The following is a 15,679-nucleotide window of genomic DNA, read 5'->3' as shown; positions in this document are numbered from 1 at the left end:
ATGTTGTTAAGCTCATTCAACTTAAAGAATACATGTATGTACACATCTGTGTATATATAATTTTTTAAAAATCTTTTTTTTGAGATAGGGTTTCTCTGTATAACTTTGAAGCCAGTCCTGGAACTCACTCTTTATAGAAAACTTTCAAATGCATCATTCTAAAGCTCAGGGTTAAAAAAAAAAGGAGCCACAATAAGCACGGAAATGAAAATCTGGAGGAAAAAAAATCTACTCACACCATGTTCGTTGTATCCATGTCCCTTTATTGTTCTACTGTTTAGCATTTGTTGTCAGCTGATAAAACCCAGGGTAACATGGTAGCTATCATGACATCAAGAGAGGCATTTCATTTCTCAAACTGTTTTTATTTATTTGATTTTTCTAGCTAATCAGGTTGATTTAATCAAAATCATTATTGAGATTTATGTATCCTAAGAGATCAGAACAGTTTGGAGACTATCACATTACATATGAAGAAAACTGTTGAAAATATTAAACATAGTTTGAAGAAGTATCAGCATTCTATCTCGGATGGTGGTTACTCTAGGAGGGGTGGTGGCTGGTGCTGGTGTGGTTGATTCCGTGGGCTTGGTGGTGGTTGTTGCTGGTGTGGTTGATTCTTTGGGTTTGGTGGTGGTTGGTGCTGGTGTGGTTGATTCCTTGGGCTTGGTGGTGGTTGTTGCTGGTGTGGTTGATTCCGTGGGCTTGGTGGTGGTTGTTGCTGGTGTGGTTGATTCCATGGGCTTGGTGGTGGTTGTTGCTGGTGTGGTTGATTCCGTGGGCTTGGTGGTGGTTGTTGCTGGTGTGGTTGATTCCGTGGGCTTGGTGGTGGTTGTTGCTGGTGTGGTTGATTCCGTGGGCTTGGTGGTGGTTGTTGCTGGTGTGGTTGATTCCGTGGGCTTGGTGGTGGTTGTTGCTGGTGTGGTTGATTCCGTGGGCTTGGTGGTGGTTGTTGCTGGTGTGGTTGATTCCGTGGGCTTGGTGGTGGTTGTTGCTGGTGTGGTTGATTCCGTGGGCTTGGTGGTGGTTGTTGCTGGTGTGGTTGATTCCGTGGGCTTGGTGGTGGTTGGTGCTGGTGTGGTTGATTCCGTGGGCTTGGTGGTGGTTGTTGCTGGTGTGGTTGATTCCGTGGGCTTGGTGGTGGTTGTTGCTGGTGTGGTTGATTCCGTGGGCTTGGTGGTGGCTGGTGCTGGTGTGGTTGATTCCGTGGGCTTGGTGGTGGTTGTTGCTGGTGTGGTTGATTCTTTGGGTTTGGTGGTGGTTGGTGCTGGTGTGGTTGATTCCTTGGGCTTGGTGGTGGTTGTTGCTGGTGTGGTTGATTCCGTGGGCTTGGTGGTGGTTGTTGCTGGTGTGGTTGATTCCATGGGCTTGGTGGTGGTTGTTGCTGGTGTGGTTGATTCCGTGGGCTTGGTGGTGGTTGTTGCTGGTGTGGTTGATTCCGTGGGCTTGGTGGTGGTTGGTGCTGGTGTGGTTGATTCCGTGGGCTTGGTGGTGGTTGTTGCTGGTGTGGTTGATTCCGTGGGCTTGGTGGTGGTTGGTGCTGGTGTGGTTGATTCCGTGGGCTTGGTGGTGGTTGGTGCTGGTGTGGTTGATTCCGTGGGTTTGGTGGTGGTTGTTGCTGGTGTGGTTGATTCCGTGGGCTTGGTGGTGGTTGTTGCTGGTGTGGTTGATTCCGTGGGCTTGGTGGTGGTTGTTGCTGGTGTGGTTGATTCCGTGGGCTTGGTGGTGGTCGGTGTTGGTGTTGGTGTGGGTGATTCAGTTGGAGGGGCAGTAGTTGGGACTATAGGTGCAGTTGTTGTTTTTATTTTGAGAGGAGTAGGCTGTTTCATAGGATAGCATCTAAATCCACGACGAGGATAACGGGTTATCACCATTTTACTTCCCGGAGGACAAGCTCTTGATTGTAAAGATTGCTTTTGGAGTGAACGTGATCCTCTTTGACTCTCACTAGGCTGTGGAAATAAAAGGAAAAAGAAACCTTTAAATTCCATCATTTGAATTCAAAACCTTAGCATATGTGAATCTACTTGTATTCATTGTTATTTTTATTGTGTAAGTTAGTGGAATAAGGCATGATAATTATATATATATATATACATAGTGCATAATTAACTAAGAACAGTTAATATTTTCATGTTAGGTATTTAAGAATATTTTTATATGCTCTATATATTTGCATTTATATCATAATAGTATATATTTGTGGAATATGGGGACATACCTCAATACATGCATTGATAAAATGAGGTTTTCAGAACCTTTGAGCTCCTCTCTTTTAGTTATTCATAAAATATATTTGATTATTATAAAATATAGTCACCCTAAACATATACATATGCATATAGTATATACACATATATCCCTAAATACATAAATTCAATCTTCTCAGTCTGTATAATATTACTTGCATGCATAGAATTAAAGAATAAAAAACTTTGAAACTTTCACAGATTCATCAAGATGTAAGAATATACTATTTAGCAAGTGATAATTCATTGAAGAAATCAAAAGGGAAATTAATATGTTCCTTGAAATAAGTGAAAATAAAAACACAAGATAGTTAAAGTTCCTAATGATGTGCATTGTTCCAAGGACCTAGAAAGGCAGGAGGACACCAAACCCATTAGTAAGAGGAAATACATAAAGATCAGAGCAGCAATAAATGAGACAGAAAGCTACACAGATCAATTAAACAAAAGTTGTTTTGTGTATATAAAGAAGATCCATATGATAGATTATTAACTATACTCACTAAGAAGAAAGCAAGAAGTCCCAAGTGAACAAAATTAGAGATGAAAGAAACATTAAAATTTACATCACAGAGACAGTGGGTCATTAGAGACCCTTGCAAACAAGTCTTCCAATAAAGGTAAGTTGACTTATTGTTTCTCTAAGATTTTAAGGAAGAAATAATATTGATTCTTCTTAAACTACTCCAAGAACATTGCAAAGGGAGAATTTCTTTCAAGGTTATTCTACAAAAGAAGCATGCCTTGAGACAGAAACCAGTAAAGAACATCCAAAGAACCTGACCACTATCTTTGATGACTATGGATGCAAAAAGACTCAACAAAAATACCAGCAAACTGTTTAAACAAAAGAGGACCATTGGAAATAATTTCAAATGAAAACAAGCCTCCCAGTGGGACCATCTGTAAATACTACTTATCAAACCATTACAAAATTTAGGCAAATTTAGGGTGTTAATTTTTTGATTGAACATGCAACTATTACAAAGTGAATATAAACAACATATCTTTCTAGGAGCCAGTAAAAACAGAATGAGGACATGAACCTTTTTTTACATTACCCTAAAATCTTGTAGATGATATAATCTTACAGATTCTAATACAAGCAATGCAATTAAAAATTAAAAGTTATGGGACCTAGATATACTACTTCTGGGAATATAATCTAAAGAATCTTGATCTTATTGCACAGACATGAGCATCTGTGATTGTGGCTACTGTATTAACAATTGCATTCATATGGCTGCTATATTAACAACAGTAAGGGAATGCAATTAGATGTCCACAAACTGTTGAATAAATGATGAAAATATGGTGCATGAATAAATTACATTGTGTATATGTAAAATTATGAACAGGCAGAAAATTAGTACAATGGAAAATATTATATTAAGTGAGGCAATTCAGACCTAGAAAGACAAATACCACATGTACTCTCTTGTATGCGGGTTTTAGGCTTTAATTTGCATTTGTGTACTTATGTGGGATCCAGTATGTGTAGAGGACAGGAAACTAGAAACCATGGTGATTTCAGTGTGATTGACCCCATAGGCTCCTGTTTGAATGCTTGGTTCACAGTTAGTGAAACTATTTGGGAAGGATTTGGAGGTGTAGCCTTGTTGGAGGTATGTCTGTGTTAAGGGTTGCCTTTGAGGTTTCAGAAACACTTGCTATGTCTAATTAGCTCTTTTTTCTCTGTCTTATGCTTGTGGAACAGTTGTAACTTCTCACCCACTGCTCCAGTTTTGGCAGCCAGACCCATCCAAGGCTTTCTCAGAGGCCCTGATGAAAGGACCTCCAGGAAATTTGATGTTTAAGCCAAGTTTTGTGCTGCAAGAAATGAGAAGTTTTAAAAAGGCCTGATGATGGAGCTGGAGAGATGGTCTAGTGGTTAAGAGCACTGGCTGCTCTTCCAAAGGACCTAGGTTCATTTCCTAGTATCTGCATGGCAGCTCACAACTATCTGTAACTCCAGTTTCATGGGATCTGATGCCCTCATACAGACATACAGGCAGGAAAAACACCAATGCAAATGAAATAAATATTAAAAAAGGCCTGATGAGAAATGGAATAATGGGAATGGTTCCCTTGGCACAAGAGCTCATTCAGTTGAGCTTTTCATGTATAAGCAAGAAAAGGCCTAAAGAATCGTCTATTCCTTAAAAGTATAAAAATATCAAAGCTTATGCAAGTGAAATTTGAGGAGGAGTTTGGGTTACATCCTAAGCAGGCAGTAGAACTTGACAGCATTGGCAACAGGAGTAAAGGGATCTTTTTAGGTCAAGGAAAGCCACTGAGGCCAGGCATGTGGTAGGAGATTCTTGAGTGTGGACCCCCTAGAAGCTATTGCTTACAGATGTGGAAATGGGATGTCTGCCAAAGAGAGCTATACACAGGGCATGGGACCAACTCAAGATAGTTGCAGTCAGCAAAGCTGTGAGGTCAAAGCCACCCTTTGACATTGGTCATGACATTACAGGATTTGGAGTTTGGAGTTTGTCCTGCTGGGTTCCTGTATACCTTTGATCAGTATTCCCCTCTTTGGTTCTTTGCTCCCTTTTGATATCACTATATATATTCTGTGTTATTATATGTTGGAAATATGTAATCTGATTTTTAATTTTACAGGTTTACAATTAAGAGATTTCTTTGCGTCTCAGAAGAGGCCTTGCTTTTAAACAGTTTTGAGACTGTGAAAGACTATGGGGACTTTGAAGTTGGGCTGAATGCACTTTGCATTATGATATAGCCACAACTCTATGGGATCAGAGAGTGGAACATGGTGGTTTGAATGAGAATGGCCCACAGAGGCTCATATATTTGAGAGTTGGTAGGACTATTTGGGAAAGATTAGTAGGTGTAGTCTTGTTGAAAAAGGTGTGTCACTGGGAGCAAGCTTTGAGATTTTACAGTCATTCTTAGTTAGTCCCCTCTGTCTTGTGCTTGTGGATAAGATGTAAACTCTTAAATACTTTTCAGCACAATACCTGCCTGCCTGCTACTATCCCCCTTGCCATGACAATGATGGACTCTAACCCTCCAACAACTCTTTCTTCTGTAAGTTTCCTTGGTTATTATGTCTTTCCATAGAAATAGAAAAGTAACTAAGACACCATGAGATGGGAAAAGGTGGCCTAAAGTGAAGGAGATGTAGTGTGTAATAGGACATTTGATCAGAATCCCGAGAAGGGAATAAAGGAAATAGAAGGGAACAAATTAAGATGGTGGGGGGAAAATTTAGAAGAGGGAGAGAGCACAACCAGAAAAAGTATGTCTGAGAATGCCAAGGAAACTTGTTAAACATTATATGCCAGTTAAAGATAAATGAAAAGTACTTATACTTAAAGAAAATAAAAACCCATGGAGGCCGAGCAGAGTGTTGGTCAAGATGTGGACTTGAATAACCACTAGGGGTCCTTTCATTGTTGTATATAAGGTAGATCAAATGCTTATATTCTCTTTCCCTCTGTTTGCTTATTTCTCAAATAGTTGTAGTAATAATCTTTACCTTATATGGTGGCAGATGATAGGATCATATGCCATCTATGTGAAGTACTTAGACATAGTTAGGTATGGGAAGAAATTGGTATCAACTTGACATATTTTGAACTATATGAAAATAAATGGTGACTTGAAGGTGATACTGGCTCAAGAAATAGCTAAGTAGCACAAAAATGTTCTAGATGAATATGTAGAGGGAAAGTTTTCATAAAAGACAGTGGGACCAAGGAGCTTTGCAGAGAAGATACCATTCGAAATGAGGTTAACATAATTGAATAGCAATGGGAAGAGAGTAGTCAAACTATGCTTATGAGAGCATATTCCAGGAGCATTCAGAACATCTTTGCCAGAGTAGACCACGCAGGAGAATAAATGAATCCCATCACCTTCTTACAATCTTGTGTCTTTGTGTTATGGAAACATCAAACCTCGGGGAAAAGTTTGTCCGGGCTAACCTCCTGTTCCTGGCTCTGGGATAATGGGCAGTGATGGGGAATGTCAGAATCCCCAAATATCAGCAGCATCAGAGATGCATCTAGCGCCTCAGCACTATTAAAGCTATTCCTCACCATTAGAGGCCCCACCCCTTTCCCAAAGGTATCTCCTTAATGCTACATCTCACATCTTTTCCCCTTCCCACACACTTGGGATAGTCTAATCTTCTATTTTACAGAACTGAGGCTGTTGTATATGAAAATTTCTTTCCTTTCCTTCCACACAGCTATAAAACCTATGGGTAAGTCATAGTCCATCTTCCTTTCTAAGAGCTGCCCCCTCCTTTGGGACTGTCCTTTCTTATCACCTTCTGCTCATAGTTTAAGCTTTTCTCTAATCTCTGGCTACATTCTTTAAGTCTATAATATCACTTAATAGCTCAGATATTAATAATCTCATTCTGTAATTAGTACAGCTCTAAAATGATAGGCTTATTACAATAAAAATGGATATTTGAGTTTTATTGGCTATGAGAGAATAGTCATAATACTATAGGTATCAGACTTGATTACCAAGTAAGATGCCATCTTATTTTTTAATTATACACTCTTTTCTGTAAATGGCAACATTGACTATCGCTTCTATTACTACTATATAGCTTGTCTACATTGAAATACAATTATACCTTCTCTGCAGTTTCAATGTTTATGAATTCAAATATAAAAGAATGATTCAATGTGGTATGCTCTTGGGGACTGAGATTTTAAGTTGATTTTTTATTATTGCAATTATAGTATGTAAAATAATGATTAATATATAGTAGAGCTAAAAACAAATGAGTGGATACATTAGTTTAAAGTAACTTGTTAATTATTCTGAATGAATTGTTTAAGGCTGTTTAATTGTTTAGTATAGAATCTTAAAAAATGTAAGAATAGTTTTTCATTAAATCTGAGAAGCTATAGTATCACAAGTAGCTTCTAGGTCAGGTTATTTCAAGTGCTTGTGTGTAATGTATCATTGTGTGAGTTCCTGAGAGAGGATGAAGGATCTAAAACGTTGTTCATTGGGATATAGAGACACAGAATACAAGAATAAACATACCATGGACTATGTATCATTAACAGATACTCATCCAGTTACCAGTATGGATTAATTCAAAGCTTAAGTGTGATTTCCTAAGGCAAATTTTAAATTCCTTTGATGTGAACATACCCTGTATTTTCACAACAAAATGAACTCACAAGTTTTAAGAGAACAAGTTACCTCTTTTGAATACTCTTTCAAAATGGCATTTTCAGTTTTTATTTTCTATTTTAATTTGTGAGTATTTTGGTCCTTCAGTACACTCTTACAGCTCAAAAGCATTTGGTCAAGAGAAGAATAATGGAAACATTTTAGAAACAAATCATTGGTGCAAATCTCAAACGTTTCTGAAGTATATTTGAAAACTCTGGTTTTATTCACCTTTAAATGGTCTTAAATATGAGAAAATATTTCTCTTGATGTATTGCTTATACAAATAATTTAATTAATTTATAATTAGCAAAGTGACTAAGTTTAAGTGATAGCTAATGAAGAATGTGTACACCAAACATCTGTTCATCTCAGAAACATTCGCAAAATATATATGTATATGCATTAGTGATAAACAGAAATTTCCCTTACTTTATTTCAAAGTTCTTGTTCTTTTTTACATAAGTCAAGGAAGCTTTGCCCCTAGAGAGATTTTCAGGCACTGGTTCTCAACTTTCCTAAAGCTACAATCCTTTAATAACAGTTCCTCATGTTGTGGTCACTCCCAACCATAAAATTTTTATGTTGGATATTTCACAACTATAAATCTTAATATTGTTATGAATAGTAATGTAAATATCTGATATTTGACCCCAAAGGGGTTGCGATCCACAGATTGAGAACCATTGTTAGGTGGCCACCAGAATTTTCACAAACCCACTGAAAGAGCTGACTGGAAAGGGGGTCATTTCGGGGTCAGCTAGAAATCTGGGGCAAGGGAAACTCCCAGTAATCTACAGGGATGATCCCAGCTAAGACTCCTAGCAATAGCAGACACATAGCCTGAACTGGCCACCTCCTGTGACCTTATAAGACTACCAGTGGAGGGATTGGAACACCAACCAAGCCACATAACCTTCGACCTATAATCTGTCTGGCCAATGGGATGTGCTGAGGTAAGGGTGATATAGAGATTGTGGGAGTGGCCAATCAATGACTGGCCCAGCCTGAGACCAATGCTATGAGAGTGAGTCCACCGATGACACTGCCTACGATACCCAGGACCCGAAGACTGGGTGGCCCAGAGACCTAGGATAGAACCAACCAAGACTGGAGAAAAAAAGTCAACGTAATAATGCCAGACAATATTCTGCTATACTCATAGAGGGATGCCTAGCCTAATAGTCATCAGGGAGGCTTTGTCCTGCAACTGGTATAAACAGATGCAGAGACCCACAGTAAAACATTAGGCAGAATTCAGGAATCCTGTGGAGGAGGAATAAGAGGAGGAGAAAGGAGTGGAGGAGCCAGAGCAGTCAAGGACATCACAGAAAGGCTCACACAATTAACCAATCTGGGCTCACAGGGCTTCACAGAGAGTGAATGGACAACCAGGGAGACTGCATGAGACTGACCTACACACTCTGCATATATGTGACAGTTGTGTAGCTTGGTATTCTTGTGGAACTCCTAACAATGGGAACAGGGTCTGCTTCTGACTCTTTTCCTGGTTTTTGAGACCCTACTCCTCATACTGGGCCATCTTTCCCACTCTTAATATAGGACAAGGTGCTTAGTCTTACTACAACTTGATATGCTGTGTTTTGTTCATATCCATGGCAAGCCTGCCCTTTTCTGAATAGAAATGGAGGAGTGGATGGGGGTGGTGAAGACAGATAGGGGGAGGGGCTGGGAGAAGAGGAGAGGAGGGAGGAGAAACTGAAGTTGGGATGTAAAATAAATAAGAAGATATTTTATTAAAAATTAAAGAGTCAGGCAGTGGTGGTGCCTTTTACCCTAGCACTCAGTGTTAGAGGCAGGTGGAATTCTGAGAGTTCCAGACCAGCCTGGACCATAGACCTAGTTTCAGGACAGCCAGAGATGCCTTGGGGAGGGAGGGAGGGGGAGAAGAGAGGAGAGGAGAGGTTCTTAATCCACCCCTGCACCCTACTTCTGATGCTGTTTCTCACATGGCAAGAGACAAGAATATGTAAGCTTTTTGTTAACTGTGGGAGCCAACTGCAAAGTGGCTCAATCACTCATTCTTCTATCCAATTTAGGTTATCTCCAGTAGAGCTCTGTGCCATCTATTAGAACACTTAAAATGCTTATTAAAATCTTGCTAGGATTTTTTGTGAGGTTTATAATGACCCTATATTCCATGGTACATTGCAAATACACAAATATAGACTTTATACATCCCAGCAAGTTCTGATCTCATAAAAGATAGTCTTCTCTGTTATCTTGAATGTTCTAAATGCTAAGTTTAATAAAGTTCCTTTATTAGGCTGAGTCAAGATTATTAGCTTGTGACTTCCAGGTAATAGCTTTTCCTCACGGGGCAAAGATTTAGCTTAACAAAGAAAACATCTGAGAGCTTTCACCATAAAACAACAGATACAAGAGACTGCTGCTAGAGTGATTTTAAAAATTACTTTTTAAGAATTTTATTTATCAAAGAAAAGTTCATTTTAATGTGAAAAAATCATTTACTAAATTGATACTTTTGAATACATAGAACAATTACCTTTTTATATAACAGAGTTCTATAACATTTCAGGCAAAAAATTAATTGTGAGTGGCCTACAATTGAAGAGGTTTAGTCCATTATCATCATGGCATTACATGGTGATGTTCAGGCAGGTGTGGTACTGGAAACAGGGCTAACTGAGATCTCCACATTTAGATCTACAGTCACCAGGAGGTGAACTGTGTGCTGGGTGTAGCTTGGGCATATCTGAAACCTTAAAGCCCACCCCCATGATGAAATACTTCTTCTAAAAAGGCCACACCTCCTAGTAGTGCCACTCCTTCTGGAGGGCATTTTCTTTCGAACGTCACAAACTTTTTGTAATGAAAAACATGGTTTTAAGTAGCATTTGTTCTGAAGCTTAGGTTTACAGAATAAAAATACACAATGAAAATACCCATTCCCCATGGAGGGATACTCTCTCAGCCTAGGCCCTTCCCCAAATGATGTGACAGACTTTGATGATCCCCCATGAAAGGCCTCACCCTCCCTGGGAGTGGGTTGGGAGTGGGATGGGAGGTCAGTGGGGGGCCTGGGAAGATGGGAGGGAGGAACTGGGATTGATATGTAAAAAAGAAAGTGCTTTAAAGAAATCTTTCACTTTGTATGCTAATTAAAAATAAAAAGTAATTAAAGATGCACAGTTCTGAAGATTTCTCAAGACTGATGCTCTGCGGAAGACCTCCAGAAGTTGGTCTGTCTGTAATACGGAGCAGAGAATGGTAGAAAGAGGAACAACACTATCATTTCCTCTGTTAAGATATTCGGAAGGCACTCTAGGGAAACTGTTTCCCAGTGTATCGCACTTTCACATTGACTTGTCTGTGGAAATTCGTAATCTGTTAACATTTTGGAAGCTCAGACAAAAATTTTCTAATGCAGTTAGAGAGATCTTATGTTTGGAGGAATGCTACCAAAATGTATTTTACTTAAGCAGAATAAATTTGGCAATCATTCACTTGAATTTTTTCATCTGACGCACTACTTTCAGTTGAATTATATTAAGAGTATCTTTATATGCCTTATGCAATCATAACTCGATAATATAAGAACTTAATTTAAAGAGAAACTTATGCAATCTTAGCCCGTCTCCATGCTTTGATCCTCAGGTTTGAGGTCCAGAGATGTATATTTTTAATAGTAAATAAAATTTTTCTGAGAGAGCTGTCCTATGGAATTAAACACTCTTCTACTTTCACCTAATCCGAATGTAGAAAAAATTGTGTAAAAGTGTCATAGTAAATGTCATAGAAGTCTCAAAGTATGATGCTACTTGGCTCATATTACTACTTGTTGACATGTATTTGCCTACTGTAATGTAGACTGATACTGAAATAGTTCTCTTAGTTATATAGTATGAAATAAAGACTTAACCTGTAAAGAGCTCCATTTGTAAATCAACAATAGTGTTTCAGTGTTACAGGCCCTAGGCTGAGTACACAGTACTTTGTTAATAATCACTAAGATGCAAACAAACTCTCAGTCTTCCAGAGTCTGTCTTCTCTCCACCAGCATATTCTAAGGGGTTTGTTCTCTGAGATTAATAGTATTCTACTAGTGTTTTGGTTGTGTACTTATTATCACCTGCCACACATTCTATATTAAATGTTTTTAGGGTGTCTTTTGTTTTGTATGGCTTATCCAAAGTTTGAAAGCTTGAATTAACATTAAGTGAATGATGGTGCTAAGTTGAGAAAGTTCAGTCAAGTGCTTGCCTTGTTAAGTGAATGATTTTTTTGAGTTTTCGAGACAGAGTTTCCCTGTGTAGCTTTGGAACCTGTCCTGCAACTAGCTCTTGTAGACCAGGCTGGCCTTAAAGTCACAGAAATCTGCCTGCTTCTGCCTCCCAACTGCTAGGATGAAAGGCATGTGCCACCACTGCTTTAAGTGAATGATTTTCTTTTTATACGTTTTTTTGATGATTTATTTATTTAGTATGTATGCAGTGTTCTGCCTGCCTGCATGCCTGCAGGCCAGAAAAGGGCACAGATCTCATTACAGATGGTTGTGAGCCATCATGTGGTTGCTGGGTATTGAAATCAGGACCTATGGAAGAACAGCCAGTCCTCTTAACCACTGAGCCATCTCTACAGCCCAAGTGAATGATTTTTATTTCTACTTTTTCTCAAGTGAATTAATAGGAATTTTTAACTATAACCAGTTATTAGGCTTTTTAATTTTATTTATAAATATTTCCTATAAGAACTATAAAATAATCATGAATTTGTCTTGGTACATCATGCTACCCTTTCAGGAAATTTATCATGAAAGTTCAATTTTTATTTTACCATTTATTGTAGTCTCAAAACATCTGTGTTTACCATGGTTTATAAATGATCTTTGGGGGCCCATTCCAAATAGAGGGATGTTCTCTCAGCCTAGACACATGGGGAAGGACCTAGATCCTGCCCTGGATGAAAAGATAGACTTTAGAGATTCCCCCAAGGAGGGCCTCACCCTCCCTGGGGAATGATGTGGGGATTGGGTGGGGGTTGGAGGGCTGGTGGAGGGGCAAGGGAGGAGGGGTAGAAGAGGGAGCTGGGATTGACATGTGAAGCATTCATGCTTTTAATTTAAATAAAACATTATATATAAAAATCCAACAATCATAAATTGTGCTACTGAAAAACAAAAAGGAAGAGATGTTATGTTTCTAGATAAGAGCTAGAGAGCTCTCTCCAGTTCTATCTGGCTTATTGTGCTCATTCCTGCTCATTTTTCCTTCCTTCCCACAGTCACTGACCAGATAATTCATATACATTCCCATGAAACAGAGAGTCAAAGCAAGTCCACAGTGAGCAGTAGCTTGACACCATGTTTTAAGTGAAAAAGGCTATTGTCAGTAAAAAATGAAAACAAAACTATAAGAAATTTTTTGAAGTGTGATTAACAATAAGTGAATCAAGGCTATTTGGGACTGGAGGAACTTACCATAACATATGAAGCAAGAGCCAACAGGCCCAAGATGAAAGTTTTACTTTTCATTTCTTAATGTTGCTCCTGAAAGGTCAGTGATCACCAAAGTTAGTCAAGTCAGTCAACAGTATTTTTCTTAATTTAAAATGAAAACATAGAAATAATTCTGACACTAGTTATGTAACATGATGAAGCAAATGCTGGTAACACATTTAGAGATGCTCATGACATTTTGGAAAAGATAGCAGTGTATACACACAACAGTGTTGTTTGTGACATTGTATAACATGGTAGTCCTTGACTTATTCTTTGTAAGAAAGCTCAAAGCTCAGATAATTATTGAAAGGACCATTCTCAAGCAAAAGAATATTAAATCTATCCTTGTAACATTTAGTACAAGTACTTTGGAATGAAACAACTTGTTTGTACTTTGGGATGTTTACTTGAAACTAGTCAACTTCATAGATTGCTGCATGTTTGAGCCTAGGTATTATCAATGTGAATAGGTTATTTTGAAAAATGGCATCTTGGTAAAATTATCAAATTATCATTATTGTTGCCACTACCATTCAGCCTACTGATTATAGCTCTCCTATGCCTTTATTTCTAGTGATTCTCAAAAGTCAATTATGGCCAATCAGCATGTGAATTAGGTGTATAAGTTTGGATTTTAAACTGACAATAACTTCAGAATGTATCCTAGTATTGTGAAAATGATTATGAGAATGCAGAACTCAACTACCATCGTTATGTTGACAAGGGACCTTGGAATCGTTGTGCTCTCTGTAAGAATGAGAAGAGAGGTCCATAGATGCAGCAGCTCTTCTTACCCCTTAACCTGCTAATGTGCTATCTTTAAATTAACTTCAAAATATGTAAGCAATCTGACTCAAATAGGAACTGCAGCAATGTAAATCTACCTCTTTGTCTATCTTTAAAGCTCTTCTACTCATGACTTACTGTAGAGAAAATTCATCAGCAAAGAAATCAATGATTGCAAAATTGGGTGTACATTGTGAAGTTAGCTAGGTCTTGACACCTCCCCATAAATTATTAAATTTTAGTGTCCTCTACCACCCACAGTACTTTGTCTTTAAAATATACTTGTGATTTTGAGGTATCATGATTCTTTCTCTAAAAAAATCCATAAGAATGAAATGATTGCAAATAAGAGCAAAAGTCAGAACTTGCAAAGACAAAAATCCTTATTCATATATTTAGAAGTACTTACCTTGGTAGAAGATTCTCCTTTGGAACAATCAAACTGTTGCTTAAGTTTACTTTTGCCAAATATTCAGTTTGGGCAGCTATGGATTGAAAATTTGAGAAGAAAGAGAACTTCCATAGAACACATCCCTTCTTAAATACCAGTGTCTGGATTGCTAGCCAGTAGAGAGTAAAGTTGACAGAAGGTAAGCTGTATTGATAATGTTTACTGAAACAAAGAACTGACAGTTGCAGCTGCCACCTTGGCAACTGTGATCCAAATGCTGTCCAACAAGGCAGAATTCTGCAGTACAGAGGGTTCACATGTGGGTGGACATCACCATTATTTGGAGGGTATTCATAATATATCATGCTGAAGCCCCATCCCAGAAGAGTTTGAGGAAAGAAGTTTTATAAAAATCCCAAGGGTTACAAGTTAAATATCTTATTTGAGATATAACATGATGTTGACCCTAGAGTTTTTACATGTCTAGATTTATGTATCAGAACTGACATATGTATGTACACATATATGTATATATGTGTGTATACATACAATATGGCTTGTTTTATAGGTAAAGACATTTATTTTGGAGGAAGGATTTTGAAGAATGGGGAAACTGAAGCTTTGAAAATAACAGAATGGCCTTAGTCTTGGGAGATGAAAAAAATCAAGAAGACCCTTTATTATCTATTGACCTTAATTTTATATTTCTTTCCCAGAGGTGTAATTTTATTTTAAGATACTATGCATGCTCATTTGAGATAATGAAAATGGACTCTATGGGGATTATTGTTTATATTTCTCCTGTTGCTAATGGACAACTAGACTTTTCAGCATAATAAAATGTCAGTAAAATTTAGTTTCTGTAAGCATTTGGTGTTTTCATTATCTGAACAAGATGAATAGCCACAATGCAAACTAGTGTGGAAAAGAAGGTACTCATAAAAACGTCTCATAATCAATTTTAATTTATATCTATAGATTGTAGTATATTATAAAACTTTAAGTTAAATCCAGGTGCTCAAGAGATGTAACCATATGCAATACAATCTGCTCACTTTGGAGAAAATCCCCTTCTGCTGAATGTTAGACTTCTTTCTCCAATAGCTACACTTTGCTTAGCCCATTATGTTGTAGACTTTGCTAAATACCCCACATATACTTAGCTCAGGTGACATTACAAATCATGTCAATTTAAATTCATGGTACCATTATGGCAAAGAATTGAGCTTCCATATTTTCCTTGCCTTGCTGGGTCTTTGGTAATGGAAAGATGGCATCTAGAACTCTAACACAGTTTCTGGCAGGGATATTATTTTACACAGCCTGGTTGTACAATTTCATGACCTCGTAAGCTTACACTGGACGTGTCCTGAACAGTATGTTCTCTAGTTCTCTAGTAACATGCCTGTTTTATTAAAAGGATAAAAAGCCTTTCTTTGTGCTTGGTGTATATATTGTTTTGATGCCTAGATACATTTTTAGCCAAATGTTTTAAAATGACTTATCATTGTATGGATCACTGAATGTGAAAGATTTAAGGATGGACATTGACAGAATTGAAATAATTTCTTCATGGGTCAAAGGCAACAAAAGATTAGA

General features: G+C 37.9%; 1 protein-coding gene across 1 annotated transcript; it reads right to left on the bottom strand.

The window, feature by feature from the left end:
• Positions 1-242: 242 nt before the first annotated feature.
• Muc7 (mucin 7, secreted) lies at positions 243-14,256 on the bottom strand. Its single transcript, XM_040747355.1, has 3 exons — positions 14,099-14,256; positions 12,883-12,951; positions 243-1,952 (listed from the first exon to the last, which is right to left on the bottom strand). Exons 2-3 carry the CDS (start codon positions 12,934-12,936, stop codon positions 465-467), a joined length of 1,542 nt encoding a protein of 513 aa, XP_040603289.1. The 5' UTR covers positions 12,937-12,951; positions 14,099-14,256; the 3' UTR covers positions 243-464.
• Between the last annotated feature and the right edge of the window lie 1,423 nt (positions 14,257-15,679).

The sequence above is a fragment of the Mesocricetus auratus genome, unplaced genomic scaffold (genome assembly GCF_017639785.1).
Source record: "Mesocricetus auratus isolate SY011 unplaced genomic scaffold, BCM_Maur_2.0 Super-Scaffold_100006, whole genome shotgun sequence".
NCBI lineage: Eukaryota > Metazoa > Chordata > Mammalia > Rodentia > Cricetidae > Mesocricetus > Mesocricetus auratus.
Note: the sequence above shows the minus strand (reverse complement) of the source record. Positions and strands in the feature narration are given on the sequence as shown.

Bases quoted from the DNA above. Each gene is read 5' to 3' on its own strand.
- Muc7 (XM_040747355.1), bottom strand. From the start codon at position 12,936: ATGAAAAGTAAAACTTTCATCTTGGGCCTGTTGGCTCTTGCTTCATAT. The intron at 1,953-12,882 runs GTAAGTTCCTCC...TTATTTCCACAG, and splicing joins CTCTTGCTTCATATGTTATG to CCTAGTGAGAGTCAAAGAGG.